At 43.5% G+C, this 22,526-nt stretch overlaps 1 protein-coding gene across 3 annotated transcripts in view; it reads right to left on the bottom strand.

The window, feature by feature from the left end:
* ccdc77 (coiled-coil domain containing 77) overlaps window positions 1-22,526 on the bottom strand; it is a 141,313-nt gene that overhangs the window by 98,545 nt on the left and 20,242 nt on the right. For all 3 annotated transcript variants that reach the window (XM_078220315.1, XM_078220316.1, XM_078220314.1), the window contains exon 5: window positions 1,242-1,333. In XM_078220315.1, the coding sequence (XP_078076441.1) occupies window positions 1,242-1,333 (92 nt within the window). The remainder of the gene's footprint in view (window positions 1-1,241; window positions 1,334-22,526) is intronic.

Here is a 22,526-nt window from a genome sequence, read left to right as displayed (position 1 = left end):
TTTGGGGAGACACAGTAAGAGGTTTAACAACACCAGGTTAAAGTCCAACAGGTTTATTTGGTAGCAAAAGCCACACAAGCTTTCGGAGCTCCAAGCCCCTTCTTCAGGTGAGTCGCCAAATTTTCATATGGAAATGGAGTGTAGGAGATTTATTTTTAAACAAAATAATCTTTAGTATTTTGCTATTGTATTTATTTAAAGAAGGAAACCCTAAAAATATTTGAAATAAATACAAAAGATAAATCAACTACTTGACTGCATTACTTAAAAAAGGAGCTCTGAAAACCAAAAATTCATAGAAACCCTACAGTGCAGAAAGAGGCCATTTGGCCCATCGAGTCTGCACCGACCACAATCCCACCCAGGCCCTACCCCCATATCTCTATGTATTTTACCCGCTAATCCCTCTAACCTATGCATCTCAGGACACTAAGGGCAATTTTAGCACGGCCAATCAACCTAACCCGCACATCTTTGGGCTGTGGGAGGAACCGGAGCACCCGGAGGAAACCCACGCAGACACGAAGAGAATGTGCAAACTCCATACAGACAGTGACCCAAGCCGGGAATCGAACCCAGGTCCCTGGAGCTGTGAAGCGGCAGTGCTAACCACTGTGCCACCGTGCTGCCCCCTAAAATCAAGATGGATCCCTCCAGAAAACATCAGAAAAACTCTCATAAAATAAATATTATTTTGATACCTGCTTGGGCACAAATAACACAATCTTTACTGTTCAAAGCTTGTCCTTCAAAACTGCAGCCCAGGACAATTGTTAAAAGGCATGGTCAGGTCAGGGTGTACTTGTGGACCAAAGGACAAACAGCAGGAAACTGGCCAACTATAACCCCGATTCATACTTCCAATATATGCAGCCCAAATATCAAGATGCCCTTTAAGACTGAAACCTGATTGCCTAGATATTGATATTTCCCTCCTTGACGCTGATTTTACCTTGTGCACTGTGTCAGTTTGGTCAGTGTCCCTAACCAAGAAGCAGAATGACAACAGGAAGAATGACAAGAAAATTAAAAAAACAAAACAAACAATAAAATACTAACAAAATTTGGGTTTACACTACAAGAGGTCAATACATACCTACGTTACCAGGGTCTGAGAGATACTGAAAAAGAACAGTGCCTGCAGCAGCAGAGTCTGGATCACACTGCAAGAGGACTACAAGGGCAGCCTACATACCTACAGAAGCAGAATCTGGATCACAGTGTACAAGTACTGTATGTACCTGGAGTAGCAGAGTTTGATTATCTCTCTGGTAGTTTTCTGGGGTAGTAGGACTAACAGCTCCGGTCACTTTTGATGGTGCTTTTTTACGACCTTTTGAAGACAAAAGCAAAACAAATAAAATGCAAAAAGCATATAACTGCAAATATTGACCAAAGCTTCCTTAGAGCAAGAGGCTTAGACAGGACAGAATTTGTTCGGTGCATCAAGAGGGTTTCTTGAAACATTATGTGGATAGTCCAATTGCAGGAGGGGCCATACTGGACCTTGTAATGGCAAATGAGCCTGGCCAGGTGACTGACCTTTCAGTGGGAGAACATTTTGGAAACAGTGATCACAACTCCTTAAGTTTTAAGATAGCTATAAGGATAAGTCAGGACCTTGTGGGAAGGTATGAAATTGGGGAAGAGCAAATTACGACAAAATTAGGTTAGAAAAGTTAATTGGGAGCAGCTGATATCGTGCAAGTCCACATTTAACATATGGGAGTTGCTTAAAGACCTACTGATAAGAGTTCAGGACCTGCATGTTCCAGTAAGGGGGGGGAAGACAAAGTTGGTAACGTAGGGGACCCTTGGATAACTTGGGAGGTTGTGAATTGAGTCAAAAGGAAAAAGCATATGCGAGGTTTAGGAAGCTAAAATCGGAGAGGGCCCGGGAGGGATATAAAGAAAGCAGTGAATAATTCAAGCAGGGAATTAGGAGAGCAAGGAGAGACCACAAAATGACCTTGGCAAGTAGGGTTAAAGAGAATCCCAAGGCATTTTATATATACATTATAAACAAGAGGATAACTAGGGAGAGGATAGGGCAACTCAAGGATAAAGAATGGAACTTGTGCTTGGAGACAGAGGATGTGGATGAGATCCTAAATGAGTATTCACCAAACAGAAGGACATGGAGGATAGTGAGGTTAGTGTGGAGCATGCTAATATGTTAGGGCATTTTGAGATCAAGAAAGAAGTGATGTTGGGTCTCTTGAAAGAGAGCATTAAGGTGGATAAGTCCCCAGGGCCTGATGGGATCTACCCATGTTATTGAGAAGGGCAAGAGAGGAGATTGCTGGGACAATGACAAAGATCTTTGTATCCGTGCTAGCCACTGGAGAGGTCCCGGAGGATTGGCAAGCAGCTAAATTTGTTCCTCCGTTCAAGAAAGGAAAAAAGGATAATCTAGGAAATTATAGACTGGTGAGTCTCACATCAGTGGTTGAGAAGCTATTGGACAAGATTACTAACTTATTAATTTGATTGATTTTTTCGAGGAGGTGACGAAGGTGATTGATGAGACTAGAGCAGTGGATGCTGTCTACACAGATTTTAGTAAGGCTTTTGACAAGGTCCCTCATAGTAGGCCCATCCAGAAGATTGAGCTGCATGAGATCCACGGTGACTTGGCCACTTGGATTCAGAATTGTCCACTTGGATTCAGAATTGGCTACTTGGATTCAGAATTGGCTTGCCCATAGAAGTCAGAGAGTAGTGGTGGAAGGGTGTTTTTCTTGCTGAAGGTCTGTGACTATTAGTGTTAGAACAAGAACAAATAACAGTACAGCACAGGAACAGGCCCTTCGGCCCGCCAAGCCCACGCCGATCACGTTGTCCTATCTAGGCCAACCACCTGTAACCCTCTATTCCCCACCTGTTCATTTGACTATCCAGATAAGTCTTAAATGTTGCTAACATGTCCGCCTCAACCACCTCACTTGTCAGTGCATTCCAGGCCACCCCCCCCCACAACCACGCTCTTGTGTAAATAAATTTCCTCCGCACATCTCTACTGAACCTTTCCCCCCTTATCTTGAACTTGTGCTCCTTGTAACTGTCATTTCTGCCCTGGGAAAAGGCTTCCAACTGTTCACCTTATCTATGCCCCTCATAATTTTACAAACTTCTATCAGGTTGCCCCTCAGCCTCCACCTTTTCAGGGAGAACAATCCCAGTTTATTCAATCTTTCCACATAGCTAATACCCTCCATACCAGGCAACATCCTGGTAAACCTTTTCTGTACTCCCTCCAAAGCCTCCACGTCCTTCTGGCAGTGTGGCGACCTGAATTGGACACAGTATTCCAAATGTGACCTAACCAACATTTTATATAATTTGCCAACTTTATACTCGATGCCCCGGCCAATGAAGGCAAGCATGCCATATGCTTTCTTCACCACCTGTGCTGCCACTTTTAAAGATCTGTGGACCTGTACTCCCAAATCTTAGAATCTTCTTAGAATCTTAGAAACCCTACAGCACAGAGAGAGGCCATTCAGCCCATCGAGTCTGCACCGACCACAATCCCACCCAGGCCCTACCCCCATATTCCTACATATTTACCCATTAATCCCTCTAACCTACGCAACCCAGGACACTAAGGGACAATTTAGCATGGCCAATCAACCTAACCCGCACATCTTTGGACTGTGGGAGGAAACCGGAGCACCCGGAGGAAACCCACGCAGACACGAAGAGAATGTGCAAACTCCACACAGACAGTGACCCAAGCCGGGAATCGAACCCAGGTCCCTGGAGCTGTGAAGCAACCGTGCTAACCACTGTGCTACCATGCCGCAAGTACAGCACCCAAAGTCCTTGTCCATGTGTATCTGAAAACTTAGGGAATTGTGGTCATTGTTCACCACATATTCCCCCACTGCAACTTTGTGTGTGTGATGTGTGTGTGTTTATGCTCCCAATGGTTCTGCCATTTATTTTATAGCTCCCACCTGAATTGGCTCTACCAAAATGCATCACCTCACATTTGTCTGGATTAAATTCCATCTGGCACTTCTCCGCCTGATTTTCCAGCCTATCGATATCTTGCTGTATTCTCTGACAATCTTCATCACTATCTGCAACTCCAGCAATTTTAGTATCATTGCAAAATTGCTAATCAGACCAGCTACGTTTTCTTCCAAGTCATTTATATATATTACAAACAGAGGTCCCAGCACTGCTCCCTGTGGAACACCACTAGTTACAGACCTCCATTCAGAGAAACACCCTTCCACTGCTACCCTCTTTCTTCTAAGGCCAAGCCAGTTCTGAATCCATCTAGCTAGTTCACCCTTAATCCCATGTGATTTAACCTTTTATACCAGCCTGCCCTGTGGGACCTTGTTAAATGCCTTACTAAAGTCCATGTAGACAATATCCATGGACCTTTCCTCGTCATATTTGTCACCTCCTCAAAAAACAATCAAATTAGTGTGACATGACCTACCTCGTACAAAACTATGCAGTCTGTCGCCAATAAGACCATTCAGTTCCAAATGTGTACAGATCCTATCAATAAGAATTTTTTCCAACAATTTCATTATCACTGATGTCAAGCTCACTGGCCTATAATTACCCGGGTTATCCTTGCTACCCTTCTTAAATAACTGGACAACTTTGGCTATCCTCCAATCCTCTGGGGCCTCACCTGTAGTCAACGAGGAAACAGATTTCTGTTAGAAGCCCACAATTTCCTCTCGTCTCCCTCAGCAATCTGGGATGGATGCCATCTGGCCCTGGGGATTTGTCTACTTTAATGTTTTTAATACACCTAACACTTCCTCCCTCGTAATGACTTGCTCTGGAGAGTTTACATACCTCTCTGAGACATCACCAATCAATGTGTCCCTCTCCTTTGTGAATAACGATGTAAGGTACTCATCTCACCCACTTCCTCTGGTTCTACATATAATTTCCCTCCTTTATCCTTGAGTGGACCAACTCTTTCTCTAGCTATTCTCTTGTTCCTAATATATGTATAAAATGCCTTGGGATTCTCCTTAATCCTGCCTACTAAGGACATTTTGTGGCCCCTTTTTGCCATCCTAACTCCCTGTTTGAGTTCTTTTCTACTTCCCTGTATTCTTCAAGCGCTTTATCTATTTTTAGTTGCCTAGACCTTATGTATTCATCCTTTTTTTTTGACGAGACTCGCAATTTCCCTGGTCATCCACAGGTCCCGAATCCTGCCTTTCCTGTCCTTCCTTTTCAGAGGCACATGCCTATCCTGCACTCCGATCAACTGCTCCTTAAAAGACTCCCACATGCCAAATGTGGATTTACTCTCAAAAAGCCTCTCCCAAACAAAAGCCTCCAAATCCTGCCTAATCCAGTTGTAGCGAGCTTTCCCCCAATTTAGCACCTTAACTCTAGGACAATGCTTGTCTTTTTCCATGTGTATCTGAAAACTTAGGGAATTGTGGTCATTGTTCGCCACATATTCCCCCACTGCAACTTTGATGATCTGGCTGGGCTCATTCCCTAGTCGGATTATTCAAATATTGTTCCAAAAAACCTTCCTGGACACAATTAACAAATTCCTCATCATCCGGACCCCTAGCTCTAAGAAATTTCCTGTCAATATGAGGAAAATTAAAGTCTCCCACTACAACAACCCTATTATTTCTACATCTGTCCAGGGATCCATACCAAGACCTCTGCTGTTTGTGATATATATAAAAGACGCAAATGAAAATGTAGATGATTGGGATAGTAAGTTTGTAGACGACACAAAGATACTGGCAGAGTTGTGGAGAGTGTAGAAGGTTGTCAAAGGATACAATGGGATTATAGACCAGTTGCAGATGTGGGTGGAGAAAAGCAGATGGAGTTTCATCCAGGCAAGTATGAGGTGCTGTACTTTGGGAGATCAAATGTTACGGGTAAATATACGGTTAATGGCAGGACCCTGAACAGCACTGATGCACAGAGGGATCCTGGGGCTCAAGTCCATAGCTCCCTGAAAATTGCCGCACAAGTAGATAGTGTGGTAAAGAAGGCTTATGGCATGCTTGTCTTTATTGGTCGGGGCATTGAATACATAGAACATAGAAAAGCTACAGCACAAACAGGCCCTTCGGCCCACAAGTTGCGCTGAACATGTCCCTACCTACTAGGCTTACCTATAACCCTCTATCTTACTAACTTCCATGAACTTATCCAAATGTCCCTTAAAAGACCCTATCAAATCCGCCTCCACCACCACTACCGGCAGCCGGTTCCACGCACCCACCACCCTCTGAGTGAAAAACTTATCCCTAACATCTCCTCTGTGCCTACTCCCCAGCACCCTAAACCTGTGACCTCTTGTGGCAACCATTTCAGCCCTGGGTAAAAGCCTCTGAGAATCTACACTATCAATAGATGTGCGGGTTATAGACACAGTCCAAAGATGTGCGGGTTAGGTTGATTGGCCAGGTTAAAAATTGCCCCTTAAAGTCCTGGGATGCGTAGGTTAGAGGGATTAGTGGTTAAATATGTGGGTGGGATTGTGGTCGGTGCAGACTCGATGGGCCGAATGGCCTCCTTCTGCACTGTAGGGTTTCTATGATTCTATGAATACCTCGTACAAGAGTCACATTGCAGCTTTATAAAACTTCGGTTAGGCCACACTTAGAGAATTGCAGTCAATTCTGGTCGCCACATTACAGGAAAGATGTAGAGGCTTTGGAGAGAGTGCAGAAGAAGTTTACCAGGATGTTGCCTGAATTTGCGGGTATGAGCTATAAGGAGAGGCTGGACAAATTACGGTTGTTTTCTTTGGAACAGCGGAGTCTATAAAATTATGAGAAGGTTGGATAAGGTTGACAGTCAGAATCTTTTTCCAGAAGTTGAAATGTCTAATACTAGGAGGTATGCACTTAAAGTGAGTTGGGGAAGAGTTCAAAGGAGATATGAGGGGCAAGTTTTTCAGAGAGTGGGAGGTGTCTGGAACATGCTGCCAGGGGTGGTGGTGGAGGCAGATTCGATAGGGGCGTTTAAGGGGCTTTTGGATAAGCAAGAAACAGAGGGATATGGACCAAGGGCAGGCAGAAGGGAATAGTTTAATTTGACGTCATGTTTTCGGCACAAGAACATGGGCCCAAGGGCCTGTTCCTGTGCTGTACTGTTCTATTCTATGTTCAATGTTAATAGCAATAAAAAACAATTGTTGACACAGTATGTGAAGCTTCTGAGAAAAGTAGGGTGTGCTTCATTAATAATGGTAGAATAAAGATTACTTTCACAACGTCAGGCATATTTAATTGCTTGAATTTTTCAATGAGTCCACATACCAGTCTCTGAAAACCAGGAAAGATGGATAAATAGGTCTTAAACCGATCCCATCCGATCTAAAAAGTTGGTTGTTTACAGGCTGCAGGCTACTGTTTCAAATGCAAAGTTCTCCTGTATATTCTCTATGTATGTTCTCCAGCTTCTCACTGCCCCCATTATTAGCATTCTATGACTCATGGAGGCCTTTCGTTTATCCTTGCCTCATGAGCCCTTGCGTCTCCATGCACTTTCTTCCCCTCTGCCCCAAACCGAACCCTGCTCACTCTCTCCACCCAACTCCCACCCAGACATTGTTCAAAGAATCCACCCACCCCCAGTTCAGCTCCAGTTCTCTGCTGCAGAAACTTCAGAAGCTGCACCTCGACATCTGGATTTATTTCTTAAAGCCCATCAGGAACTGGACTGCATCAGGAACTCTCCCAGACTCTGGCAGAGCCTAATATACAAAGAACAAAGAAAATTACAGCACAAGAACAGGCCCTCCAGCCTGCACCGACCATGCTGCCCGACTTAACTAAAAGCCCCTACCCTTCTGTGGACCATATCCCTCTATTCCCATCCTATTCACGTACTTGTCAAGACGCCCCTTAAAAGTCACTACCTCCCCCAGCAACGAGTTCCAGGCACCCACTACTCTCTGTGTAAAGAATGTGCCTCGTACATCTCCTTTAAACCTTGCCCCTCGCACCTTAAACCTATGCCCCCTAGTAATTAACTCTTCCACCCTGGGAAAAAGCTTCTGACTATCCACTTTGTCCATGCCTCTCATAATCTTGTAGACTCCTATCAGGTCTCCCCTCAACCTCCGTCACTCCAGTGAGAACAAACCAAGTTTCTCCAACCTCTCCTCATAGCTAATGCCCTCCATACCAGGCAACATCCCAGTAAATCTTTTCTATACCCTCTCCAAAGCCTCCACATCCTTCTGGTAGTGTGGCGGCCAGAATTGAACACTATATTCCAAGTGCGGCCTAACTAAGGTTCTATAACGCTGCAACATGACTTGCCAATTTTTAAACTCAATACCCCGGCCGATGAAGGCAAGCATGCCATATGCCTTCTTGACTACCTTCTCCACCTGCATTGCCACTTTCAGTGACCTGTGTACCTGTACACCCAGATCCCTTTGCCTATCAATACGCCCAAGGGTTCTGCCATTTACTGTATATTTCCTATCTGTATTAGACTTTCCAAAATGCATTACCTCACATTTGTCCGGGTGGTGGGTGAGTGGAATCGGTTGCCGTCAGTGGTGGTGGAGGCAAACTCGATAGGGTCTTTTAAGAGACTTCTGGATGAGTACATGGGACTTAATAGGATTGAGGGTTATAGGTAAGCCTATATATAAGCCTAGGTAGGTAGGGACATGACTGGCGCAACTTGTGGGCCGAAGGGCCTGTTTGTGCTGTATTTTTTCTATGTTCTAAACTCCATCTGCCATCTCTCTGCCCAAGTCTCCAACTGATCTATATCCTGCTGTATCCTCTGATGGTCCTCATCGCTATCCGCAAATCCACCAACCTTTGTGTCGTCCGCAAACTTACTAATCAATCCAGTTACATTTTCCTCCAAATCATTTATATATATTACAAACAGCAAAGGTCCCAGCATTGATCCCTGAGGAACACCACTTGTCACAGCCCTTCATTCAGAAACACACCCTTTCACTGCTACCCTCTGTCTTCTTTGACCAAGCCAGTTTTGTATCCACCTTGACAGCTCACCTCTGATCCCATGCGACTTCACCTTCTGCACCAGTCTGCCATGAAGAATCTTGTCAAAGGCCTTACTGAAGTCCATATAGACAACATCCACTGCCCTACCCTCATCAATCATCTTCGTCACTTCCTCAAAAAACTCGATCAAGTTCGTGAGACACGACCTCCCCTTCACAAAACCATGTTGTCTCTCACTAATATGTCCACTTATTTCCAAGTGGGAATAAATCCTGTCTCGAAGAATCCTCTCCAATAATTTCCCTACCATTGATGTAAGGCTCACCGGCCTGTAATTACCTGGATTATTCTTGCTACCCTTCTTAAACAAAGGAACAACATTGGCTATTCTCCAATCCTCTGGGATCTCCCCTGTAGGTGGAGATGCCGGCGTTGGACTGGGGTAAACACAGTAAGAGTTTTAACAACACCAGGTTAAAGTCCAACAGGTTTATTTGGTAGCAAATACCATTAGCTTTCGGAGCGCTGCTCCTTCGTCAGATGGAGTGGAAATCTGCTCTCAAACAGGGCACAGAGACACAAAATCAAGTTGCAGAATACTGATTAGAATGCAAATCTCTACAGCCAACCAGGTCTTAAAGATACAGACAATGTGAGTGGAGGGAGCATTAAGCACAGGTTAAAGAGATGTGTATTGAATGCTCCCTCCACTCACATTGTCTGTATCTTTAAGACCTGGTTGGCTGTAGAGATTTGCATTCTAATCAGTATTCTGTAACTTGATTTTGTGTCTCTGTATGCCCTGTTTGGGAGCAGATTTCCACTCCATCTGACGAAGGAGCAGCGCTCCGAAAGCTAATGGCATTTGCTACCAAATAAACCTGTTGGACTTTAACCTGGTGTTGTTAAAACTCTTACTGTGACCTCCCCTGTAGCCAGTGAGGATACAAAGATTTCTCTCAAGGCCCCAGCAATTTCCTCCCTTGCCTGTCTCAGTATTCTGGGGTATATCCCCATCAGGCCCTGGGGACTTGTCTACCTTAATGTCTCTCAAGAACCCCAATACCTCCTCCTTTTTGATCTCAACATAACTCAAACTATCTACACATCCTTTCCCAGACTCATCATCCACCAAGTCCTTCTCTTTGGTGAATACTGACGCAAAGTACTCATTTAATACCTCGCCCATTTTCCTCTGGCTCCACGCATGGATTCCCTCCCTTGTCCTTGAGTGAATATAAATAGTCATATGGGTAAATGATGCAGTAGCAATAACAGAAACATGGCTTAAAATAGTGGATGTTTAAAATACAAGGATATAAAGCGTTTAGAGTAGAGAAGGAAAAAAGGGAAGTGGGGAGCCAGTGCTGATTATGGGAGATATTGTACTTGAGGGAGCAATTCTCAAGTTGCTGAGAATTGAGAAAAAAAGAGGATGATCACACTGCAGGGGATATTCTATAGGGCTCCAAATAGTAAGAGGGCAAGAGGTGTAAATCTGTAGGGAGATCACTGGAATGTGCATAAGCTGTAGAATGATGACACTGGGGGACTTGAATTATCCAAATATCAGTTGGGATAATGCTAGAATAAAGGGGAAGGAGGGGCAAACTTTTCTGAAATATGTCAGTATGAACTCAGCCCAACTGGAACGGGGCCATTGCTGGATCTAGTGCTGGGAAAACAGGTGGGCCAAGTTTTTTGTGGGGGCGCAGTTGTAAGAGTGATTACTGAATCATAAGGTTTAGAAATGCCATTGTAGAAAAGCAAGAAATGAATATAAAGTAGAATGTCTACATTGGAAGTAGGCTAAGATCAACGTGATGGGATTTTTCAGAAAGAGATGATTCAGGCACAAGCTAGATACTATTCACCATTGTTGGAATGTAAGGGAAGCAAAGATGACAAAATTATGATGAAACAGAAAAGGTTTATGAAGGATATCAGATAAATTATTCAAGTAAGAACCAAGCCAAATATATAGATTCAGAGAGTCAGTGAGGAGGAAAATAAGACTGGCAAGGAGAGAATAAGAATAGAATGGTGGTCAATATGGGACACTCAATAATCTTCTCCCAGGCACATAAATAATAAGTGAGCAGTATGAGACAGATTAGAGCCTATTAGGTATAAAGAAACTGTGGCATAGGTCAAGGCTAGAATACTTGATGAGTATTTAATATTACTGTTTATTAAGGTAAAGGATGCTGAGAAAATATTGGTAAAAGCAGGGGGACGTACTGGAAAGGCTGGCCATACCCAGGGTAAGTAAGCCACCTGGTCTAGATGTCCCTGGATTCCAAGCTTCTGGTAGCAGACGGGCTTGCCGTAATTTTCCAAACCTCTCATGATACAGGGGGAGTGTCAGAGGATTCTGTGTTTGACAACTTACCAATACTTTTGAGAATGTATCAAGTAGGGTTGATAAAGGGGAAACCAATAAATATAATATACTGGATTTCCAAAAGATATTCAGTAAGGTGTCATACCAAGGATAAAAGGCGATAGGGCTTATGAAGGTAGAGGCAATATATCAGCATGGATAGAGGAATGCTTAACAGACAGAAAGCAGAGGAGGCATAAATGGAGCATTTTCAAGTTGGCTGGCTGTGACTGGTGCAGTGGCTCAAGGATCACTGTTAGGCTTTAGATATTTCAATGACTTAAATGAAGAGACGGAGAACAATGACAATACAAAGCTAGGTAGAAATATTAGCTCGGAGGAGGACACAGGAGAGCAGCAAAGTGATACAGACATGTTAAGTGAGCAGCCAAAAAGGTGGCAGATGATGTGCAAGAGAATAAGCCAATCATTAGGACTGAGAAAAGGAGAAATTTCTTCAAATAATTCTGAAATTCTGGATTGTGGACGAATATATTTAAGGCGAGGAGGGATAGATCATAGTCTCCCAGAGAATCAAGGAATATGGGGAAGGGGTGGGAAAATGAAGTTGAAACCCAAAGTCAACCATGATCGTATTATAGCAGAGCAGGCTCAATTCCTTGCATTATGGACAGTAGCATATGTAACACCCTTATTCAAGAAAGAATGCAAGGACAGTTCTCGCAACAACAGGCCAGTTAGTTTAAAATTGTGGTTAAGGTTTTAGAAACAATAATCCGGGGGCAAAAAAAAAATCAACAGACAAGTTGAGAGGTTTAAATTAATTAAGGATAGGCGATTTGTAAAAGACTCCGCTGACTAATTGACATTTTGACGAAGGTTGACAAAGGGAATAAGGTGGATGATCTCCATATGGATTTCAAGGAAGTGTTCGACAAAACACCACTTAAAAGGTTGATTAACAAAACTGAAGCTCATGGAATAGGAGGACCAGTATCAACTCGGATTTAAAAAAATTAGTTGAAAAGAATACAATGAGTAAATGGTTATTTTTCATACTACAGGAGTGACAGAAGACAGAGGGTGGTAGTGGAAGGGTCTTTTTCCGGCTGGAGGCCAGTGACTAGTGGTGTTCCGCAGGGCTCTGTGTTGGGACCTCTGCTGTTTGTGATTTATATAAACGATCTGGAAGAAGGTGTAACTGGGGTGATCAGTAAGTTTGCGGACGACACAAAATTGGCAGGACTTGCAGATAGTGAGGAGCATTGTCAGAAGCTACAGAAGGATATAGATAGGCTGGAAATTTGGGCAACGAAATGGCAGATGGAGTTCAATCCTGATAAATGCGAAGTGATGCATTTTGGTAGAAATAATGTAGGGAGGAGCTATACGATAAATGGCAGAACCATAAAGGGTGTAGATACGCAGAGGGACCTGGGTGTGCAAGTCCACAGATCCTTGAAGGTGACGTCACAGGTGGAGAAGGTGGTGAAGAAGGCATATGGCATGCTTGCCTTTAGAGGACGGGGCATAGAGTATAACAGTTGGGGTCTGATGTTGCAGATGTATAGAACGTTGGTTCGACCGCATTTGGAATACTGTGTCCAGTTCTGGTCGCCACACTACCAGAAGGATGTGGAGGCTTTGGAGAGAGTACAGAGGAGGTTTACCAGGATGTTGCCTGGTATGGAGGGGCTTAGTTATGAGGAGAGATTGGGTAAACTGGGGTTGTTCTCCCTGGAAAGACGGAGGATGAGGGGAGACTTAATAGAGGTGTATAAAATTATGAAAGGCATAGATAGGGTGAACGGTGGGAAGCTTTTCCCCAGGTCGGTGGTGACGTTCACCAGGGGTCATAGGTTCAAGGTGAAGCGGGGGGAGGTTTAACACAGATATCAGAAGGACATATTTTACACAGAGGGTGGTAGGGGCCTGGAATGCGCTGCCAGGCAAGGTGGTGGAGGCGGACACACTGGGAACGTTTAAGACTTATCTCGACAGCCATATGAACGGAGTGGGAATGGAGGGATACAAAAGAATGGTCTAGTTTGGACCAGGGAGCGGCATGGGCTTGGAGGGCCGAAGGGCCTGTTCCTGTGCTGTATTGTTCTTTGTTCTTAGATAATGGAGTTTGTCAAGGGTCAGTGCTAGGACCACTGCTTTTTTCCTGATTAGTAAATTATTTGGATCCGGAAATACAGAGTAGAATTTCAACATTTTATCAAAGTTACTAGATTTGGAGCAATGACAAATGGTGAGGATGACACACATCACCTGCAAGAGGAAATAGGCAGGCTAGCAGAATGAGCAGGTAATGGCAGGTGGAATTTAATACACCAAAGTGTGAGGTAATGTATTTTTGCAGAAGGGAGAGGTAATAAAGACTCAATGGCACAGTCCTAAAGTGTGCAGGAACAGACGGACCTCAGTGGTTATGAAATCCATTTATTCTGTGCATTAAGTTAGCAGATTGTAATATTTAAAGTTTAGTACATTACAATGCTTGTTATGTTTGTTCCTGCCTTGCAACAGGAGTGGGACCCTCAAAGAATTTTGATAGGTCACCAGATCAGTTTAAGGGTCAGTGAACAGTACTTCTTGAACTGTCAGTTGGAGTAAGTTTCTAGTCAGCCAGGAAATGTCCCAAAGGTAAGAGACAAAGGCAGATGGAAAGAGGTCCATATTATGTTAAAAAGCATGAAAAAGGGTGCAGTGCAGACTTTAAGTGAAGCGGGCTCGAAAGAAGCCTGGAAGATCCACTAAAGCAGCCAAAGGTTCATGCTGTGGGCCACTGGGCAGAGGTACCCTTTTGGAACAGTGCTCTTCTGCTTGGCGTGACCTAAGAACTGAAATTGTGCTGCGACCTGGTGTTTGAATGTATTCAGCAATGCAGGGGAACATAACCTTAGAAGGCAAAATCAAAACCGTATCTATGAGGTGGGCCATTATTGAAGTCTTCTGAATTGGAGCAACTTTTTGGAGGCAAGGCAAAGATTTTTTCCAAGGCAACATCTTTAAAGGTGGAGACTGAAAACCCGCACAAGAGAGATTAAGTTTCAGTGGGATTGGATGGTTCAAAATGTAACACACATTTGAATGGGTTGTTGAAAAATCCGTGGAATTGGGTTTGGTCGTGTTTGGCATTGGGATAATTGACCTCAGTTTTCCTGTTAATTCAGATGTATCCCAAACATACATTAGATGATAAGATAGATATTGTAAGTTGTTTAACTTCCTGAACTTGTATAGTGAAGTTTATTTTTGTTCAAAACTCATGAATATTGTGGCGTTATGTATTTAGTAAGAATCTTGAATCTCAAACCTGACGTACGTGAAACCGTTACTGGTCCCTAACTGGATCTCCCCCATTCCCCAGAGATCCAAGCTCTGATCAGGGATCATGATAGGGTGCATGTTGTTACATTGATAGAGAAAATAGCCATGGAACTACGCACAAAATACTGAACATATTGAACATACTGAATGTACACACAAGCCCGGTGGCTGAATTGCTGCAAGGTGATTCTCTAAGGGACAAAGGAACCCCTCCCTATTAAAAGCAAATTACTGCAAATGCTGGAATCTGGAGCTAAAAGAGAAAATGCTGGAAAATCTCAGCAGGTCTGGCAACATCTGTGAGAGAAAAGAGCTGACGTTTCGAGTCCAGATGACCCTTTGTCAAAGCAGAAGCAGCATGGATTCATGAAGGGAAAGTCGTGTTTGACGAATCTACTGGACTTTTATGAAGATGTCACTAGTGCGGTTGACAGAGGGGAACCGGTGGATGTGGTGTTTTTAGATTTCCAGAAGGCGTTCGATAAGGTGCCTCACAAAAGGTTGCTGCAGAAGATTGGGGTACACGGAGTTAGGGGTAAGGTGTTGGCGTGGATTGGGGATTGGCTATCTAACAGGAAGCAGAGAGTTGGGATAAATGGGTGCTTTTCTGGTTGGCAGTTGGTAACCAGTGGCGTGCCGCAGGGATCGGTGCTGGGGCCTCAATTGTTTACCATTTACATAGATGATCTGGAGGAGGGGACTGAATCTAGGGTATTCAAGTTTGCTGATGACACAAAGGTGAGTGGGAAAGCGAATTGCGTGGAGGACGCGGAAAGTCTGCAGAGAGATTTGGATAGGCTGAGCGAGTGGGCGAGGATCTGGCAGATGGAATATAACGTTAGCAAATGTGAGGTTATCCACTTTGGAAGAAATAATAGTAAATTGGAATATTATTTAAATGGAGAAAAATTACATCGTGCGACTGTGCAGAGGGACCTGGGGGTCCTTGTGCACGAATCACAAAGACTCAGTCTGCAGGTGCAGCAGGTGATCAAGAAGGTGAATGGAATGTTGGCCTTTATCGCGAGGGGGATAGAATATAAAAGCAGGGAGGTCTTGCTGCAACTGTACAAGGCACTGGTGAGGCCGCAACTAGAGTACTGTGTGCAGTTTTGGTCCCCTTATTTGCGAAAGGATATATTGGCCTTGGAGGGAGTGCAGAGAAGGTTCACCAGGTTGATACCGGAGATGAGGGGCGTAGCTTATGAGGAGAGATTAAACAGATTGGGTCTGTACTCGTTGGAGTTTAGAAGGATGAGAGGTGATCTTATAGAGACATATAAGATAATGAAGGGGCTGGGTAGGGTAGAGGTGGAGAGATTCTTTCCACTTAGAAGGGAAACCAGAACTAGAGGGCACAGCCTCAAAATAAGGGGGGGCCGGTTCAGAACAGAGTTGAGGGGGAACTTCTTCTCTCAGAGGGTGGTGAATCTCTGGAATTCTCTGCCCATTGAAGTGGTGGAGGCTTCCTCGTTGAATATGTTTAAATCACGGGTAGATAGTTTTCTGATCGATAAGGGAATTAGGGGATATGGGGAGCAGGCGGGTAAGTGGAACTGATTCGCTTCAGATCAGCCATGATCTTGTTGAATGGCGGGGCAGGCGCGAAGGGCCAGATGGCCTACTCCTGCTCCTATTTCCTATGTTCTTATTTCCTGGCAAGGTACTTTTAAAAGTGCCCAGCTTAATATCAGCTCCTGTGAAGACAAAAGGACATTATGGTCGCTGCATTTCAAGAGATCCTGTGAGTAATGCCTAGATGGAATTGTGGATTTGCTTTCCCAGGTGGAATATACAAAGAGTGGATTAAAAGCCAGCAAAAAGCTGCCCAAGTTCTGTCTGTGTGTGGTCTGTGAGAACAAGTAGCTAGAAGTTGGTCACAATGAAAGCATGTGACACAATAACAGATAGAGCCAACAGTTCCCCCAGTAAAATGGCATCTTTGCAGGTATATCTTACTCTCTTTCTCTAACTGTGGAAGTTGCAGCCAGCAAAAAGGTTGCAGCTAAAAAGTGAAGTGGGAAGTTTCTCTGTCAAACCACCAAACACAAGAATCGAAAACCAATTTTTCGACTATCCTACCAGAATCTTAAAGTGTTACATCCACACATTTTACATTTACTCCACACAAGTCAAGATCTGTTCCATATACCTTTTTTAATATTTACTTTGGACCAAATTCTCACTTCTAATCTGTATGAATAGATATGCATGTGTTTTACCATTTTTCTCCCTGCCTTTTTAGCAGTTAATAAGCATACTCTATTTTAACTCGAGAAAGCATGGTTAAATTGGCTCCCTTTAAAACCTAATTATTGCGTCTAGGGCAAAGGTACCCACGGAAAAAAGGAATCTTGTTACTACAGCAGAGGGGGTTAGTTAAAGACATGGAGCAAGTTCATTTAACAATTTGGGTGTATCCCAGCTGGACAGTGACAATTTGAGTGCTCTTGCTCTGATCAGGAATGTTGGAGGGACCTCACATGTGGTGGTTGTAACAAATCAGGACATTCATCCAGGATTTGAATCATTTGGGGGCTCGTGCCAATATTGTTCCCACATATGGATTACAAATTGAAAACTCTGTGTCTAGAATTTGTTCCCATAGACAAATGAATTTGTGTGGGGAAAATAAATCGTTCCTTAAAACCAATTTTAAGAAACTGCAAAAAGGCTTTCTTGACTTTGTACTATTAAAGTAAACATGTTCATGTGATGCCAGTACTTTTCTAGCAGAACCAGGGAATGTTACTGTTGAAGATTTAAAAGTTTTGTCCCTCAACAGTTAGCGAGGCACTTAAAAGAAATAGAATTTCAGCTGAAAGCCAAAAACCCCAAAATGTGAAAAGAGATTGCCATTATCTGCAGGTGAAACTTGAGGACGATGAGACGGATTGCACAGCAGTTAGAGAGATTAAAATTGGAGAAGTGGAAATTAGAATTTCAGGAGAAAGAAGATGAAAGCGAATATCAGGAAGGAGCATGAAGGGAAGAAAATTTCAGGATGCAGAAAAGAAAAGGGAGTTTCAACTAAACTAAGGAATCCTGTGACATCCCTTGAGGACACCACTAAGGGCTAAAGAAACCTGGCTGCCCATTTAATCCCTCAATTTGATGAAGCCTTCTTTATGGCTTTTGACTAGCCAGCACAGCAGTTAAAGTGGCCAGTCCAATAGTAGTCCCTATTACTGCAGAATACGTTTTTCAGGGAAAGCTCCTGAGGAAAGTGTCACTGACTATGAGGCAGTGGAAGGGGTTATTCTGACACATGCCAGTTAGTGTCAGAGGTCAAAATTTTGTATCCTTAGGAAACAGCCTGACCAAATGCACTTGGAATTTAAAAGGCTGAACTAATTTGCTTTTGACCAAGAGGTATGGGCTCTTAAAACAGAAACCACTTACACAAACCTCAGTGAAATAATTCTCTGAGAACACCTGGAGGAACAGACAATCACTTGTGCCAGTCAGGCAGCCACACTTGGCAACAATTATGAACTGATCCACAGATCCTCATTCCAGAAGAGATCCTCTGAGTCAACCACAACCAACTGAGAAGGATGAAGGTGGGGAGAGCGATAGGAAACTGAGTACCCACAGGAGAGAGAGAAATTCTGGGGGCCCTCCTCAAGACAGAAAGGGAGGTGCTGAAATGAAAGGTAAAGCCTAGAAGCTTATGTGTTTTAACTGCCAAAAGGCAGGTCTTGTCCGAGCCAGCTACGAATTCCACATTAAGTTTGAAAGTGACATACTTCAATTAGAAACAAGAATTGTAAACATAAACAAAACTAATTACATACGCTCAAGTTAATTGGATAAATAAACTAAAAGATATGAAGGTAAATGAACAGAAGGAAACATTTAAGGAAGCAATTCAAAATGTTCAACAAAAATATGTGCCATTGAAAAACAGACTGTAAGAGCTTTTGAGTCTATAGAAAGAGAATAGCTGAAATAAACGTTGGCCCCTCAGAAGCAAAAGCAAGAAAAATTATCCTGGGGAAGGAGGAAATGGCAGGGGCATCGAACAGATATGTTGAGCCTATCTTCACAGAAGAAGACACAACTGTTGGAATCTAAGTCCTGGAAGCTTTAACAACAAACTTAGAACAGCAGAGTACGATTAGAAAATTAAGAGAAATCCTGTTTGACAAATTTCTTAGAGTTTAAGGATGTTACTAGTAGGGTAGATAAAGGGGAGTATACCTCGATTTCCAAAAGGCATTTGATAAAGTTCCACACAAAAGGTTAATAGACAAGATAAGGCTTATGGAGTTGGGGGTAATTTTTTTTAGCATGGATCGCAGACTGGTTAATGGATAGAAAGCAAAAATTGGGCATAAACAAGCTTATTCAAGTTGGCAGGCTGAGAGGTGCCATAAGGATCAGTGCTGGGTCCTCAGCTATATACAATCTATATTAATGACTTAGATGAAGAGAGTCATGTATCGAAAGTTGCTGATGATACCAAGCTATTGGGAGGGTAAACTATGGGGAGGACACTGAGGCTGCAAAGAGATATGAACAAGTCTGTGGGCAACAAGATGGCAAATGGAGTATAATGTAGGAAAGTGTAGAGTTCTCCACTTTTATCGTAAGAATAAAAGATAATATCAGGGTAGTAGTGAGGGATGACATAGGCTCTAAGGAACAAAACGTGGAATCGTTATGGGTAGAGATAAGGAATAGTAGGGGGAGAAAGACACTAGTAGGCATGATCTATAGGCCCCCAAATAATAATGTTGAGGTGGGGAGAGCTATAAACAAGCAAATAATGGATGCGTGCAAAAACGGAATGGCAATAATCATGGGGGACTTCAACCTGTATATTGATTGGCTGACTCAAGTTGGAAGGGGTGGGATGGCGGAAGAGTTCTTAGAATGCTGTCGGGATAGTTACCTTGAACAGTATGTTACAGAACCGACGAGGGAACGAGTTATCTTAGATCTGCTAATGTGTAACGAGGTAGGTAGAATTAAAGATGTTCTTGTGAAGGACCCTCTTGGGTCAAGTGATCACAATATGGTCGAATTTCTGGTACAAATGGAAGAGGAGAAAGTAGGGTCCCATACCAGTGTCCTCTGTTTAAACAGAGGGAAGTACGATAGGATGAGGGCTGAATTGGCTAAGGTGGACTGGGAGAGCAGACTGGTAGGTAGGACAGCTGAGGAACAGTGGAGGATTTTTAAGGAGATCCTTTTCAGTACTCAGCAACAATATATTCTGGTGATAAAGAAGGACTGTAAGAAAAGGGATAACCAGCTGTGGATAACGAAGGAAATTAAGGAGAGTATTAAATTAAAGACCTATGCGTACAGAGTGGCCAAAAATAGTGGAGAATCGGAAGATTGGGAAAACTTCAAGAAACAACAAAGAATGACTAAGAAAGCGATAAAGAAAGGAAAGATAGGTTTTGAAGCCAGGCTAGCTCTAAATATAAAAAATGATAGTAAAAGCTTTTACAAATATATAAAAAGGAATAGAGTGGCAAGAGTGAATGTTGGACCCTTGGAGGACGAGAAGGAGGATTTAATAGTGGGAAATGAGGAAATGGCTGAAACTTTAAATAAGTTTTTTGTGTCAGTCTTCACGGTGGAAGACACAAATAGTTTACGGAATATTAGCGATAGAGGGTTGGTAGGAGGAGAGGTACTCAATACAATTAATGTTACCAGGGAGGCAGTGCTTGGTAGACTAACGGGACTGAAGGTGGACAAGTCCAGGGTACTGAAAGAAATGTCAGAGGTAATAGTGGATGCATTAGTGGTTATTTATCAAAATTCGTTGGATTCTGGGGTAGTGCCGGCGGATCGGAAAACGGCTAATGTTACGCCGCTGTTTAAAAAAGGAAATAGACAAAAGGCGGGTAACTACAGGCCGGTTAGCCTAACGTCTGTAGTTGGGAAAATGCTGGAATCCATCATTAAAGAAGAAATAGCAGGCCATCTGGATAAGAATGGTTCGATTAAGCAGACGCAGCATGGATTCATGAGGGGAAAGTCATGCTTGACGAACTTGTTGGATTTTTATGAAGATGTGACCAGTGCGGTTGACGGAGGGGAACTGGTGAATGCGGTGTTTTTGGATTTCCAAAAGGCGTTTGATAAGGTGCCTCACAAAAGGTTGCTGAAGAAGATTGGGTCACACGGAGTTGGGGGTAGGGTGTTAGCGTGGATTGGGGATTGGCTATCCGACAGGAAGCAGAGAGTCAGAATAAATGGGTGCTTTTCTGGTTGGCAGATGGCAACTAGTGGCGTGCCGCAGGGATCGGTACTGGGGCCTCAACTATTTACCATTTATATAGACGATCTGGAGGAGGGACTGAGTGTAGGGTAACAAAGTTTGCAGACGACACAAAGATAAGTGAAAAAGTGAATCGTGTGGCGAGCGTAGAAGGTCTGCAGAGAGATTTGGTCAGGCTGAGTGAGTGGGCGAGGATCTGGCAGATGGAGTATAACGTTGACAAATGCGAGGTTATTCACTTTGGAGGAAATAATAGCAAATTGGATTATTATCTAAATGGAAAAAAATTACAACATGCCACTGTGCAAAGGGACCTGGGGGTCCTTGTGCATGAGATGCAAAAACCCAGTCTGCAGGTGCAACAGGTGATCAAGAAGGCAAATGGGATGTTGGCCTATATCGCAAGGGGGATAGAATATAAAAGCAGAGATGTCTTGCTGCATCTGTACAGGGTATTGGTGAGGCCGCAGCTGGAATACTGTGTGCAGTATTGGTCCCCTTATTTGCGGAAGGATATATTGGCCTTGGAGGGAGTGCAGAGAAGGTTCACCAAGTTGATACCAGAGGTGAGGGGTGTTGATTATGAGGAGAGACTGAGCAGATTGGGTTTGTACTCGTTGGAATTTAGAAGGCTGAGGGGGGATCTTATAGAGACCTATAAGATAATGAAGGGGCTGGATAGGGTAGAGGTGGAGAGATTCTTTCCACTTAGAAAGGAAGCTAGAACTAGAGGGCACAGCCTCAAAATAAAGGGGGGTCAGTTTAGGACAGAGTAGAGGAGGAACGTCTTCTCTCAGAGGGTGGTGAATCTCTGGAATTCTCTGCCCACTGAAGTGGTGGAGGCTACCACGTTGAATATGTTTAAATCACGGATAGATGGATTCCTGATCGGTAAGGGAATTAGGGGTTATAGGGATCAGGCAGGTAAGTGGAACTGATCCACTTCAGATCAGCCATTATCTTTTTGAATGGCGGGGCAGGCTCAGGGGCTAGATGGCCTACTCCTGCTCCTATTTCTTATGTTCTTAACAATAGAAAAGCAGAATGTTTTTTAAGGTGTGAAACTTGTTCAGCATTGGTGTTCAGAGAGAGTCAAGTGTGTTCAGACAAGGAACATAGAAAGTTAGCATGCAGGTACAGCAAGTGACTAGGCAGGCAAATGGCACATTGGTCTTTATTGCAAGGGGATTGGAGTACAAGAGCAAAGAAGCTTTGCTACAATTGTACAGAGCTTTGGTGAGGCCACAACTGAAATACTGGGCAGGACTTCCCCAAAATTGTAGAGTGTTGGATCAGGTGGGAAAAGCTGTGTGAAACTCACTGCTTCACAGATTCCTTTTCTCACCTGATTATATAACACACTGCAATTTCAGAGTGTTGGCAAGGATCACATAACCAGCTGGAGAAGAGGGGCCTAAAGACACTAGCAAAGTCCAGATTCTGAGATCTGACAACAATTTTAACAGGTGCTCCGATCTCAAAGTTAAATTAAAACCCCTCCTCTCCCCTCCCGCAGACACAGGGACCCCCCCACCTCGGTGGACAAAGAGAACACCCTCGCATCCCTCACATGTAGAAGGGCAACACCCATTTGCCCCAAAATGCAAATCAGAACAACCGCCCAAATCATGCAAGCATCAGGGTG

This window comes from Mustelus asterias, chromosome 9 (assembly GCF_964213995.1).
Source record: "Mustelus asterias chromosome 9, sMusAst1.hap1.1, whole genome shotgun sequence".
Lineage (NCBI taxonomy): Eukaryota > Metazoa > Chordata > Chondrichthyes > Carcharhiniformes > Triakidae > Mustelus > Mustelus asterias.
This window is presented reverse-complemented; position numbering and strand designations above follow the sequence as displayed.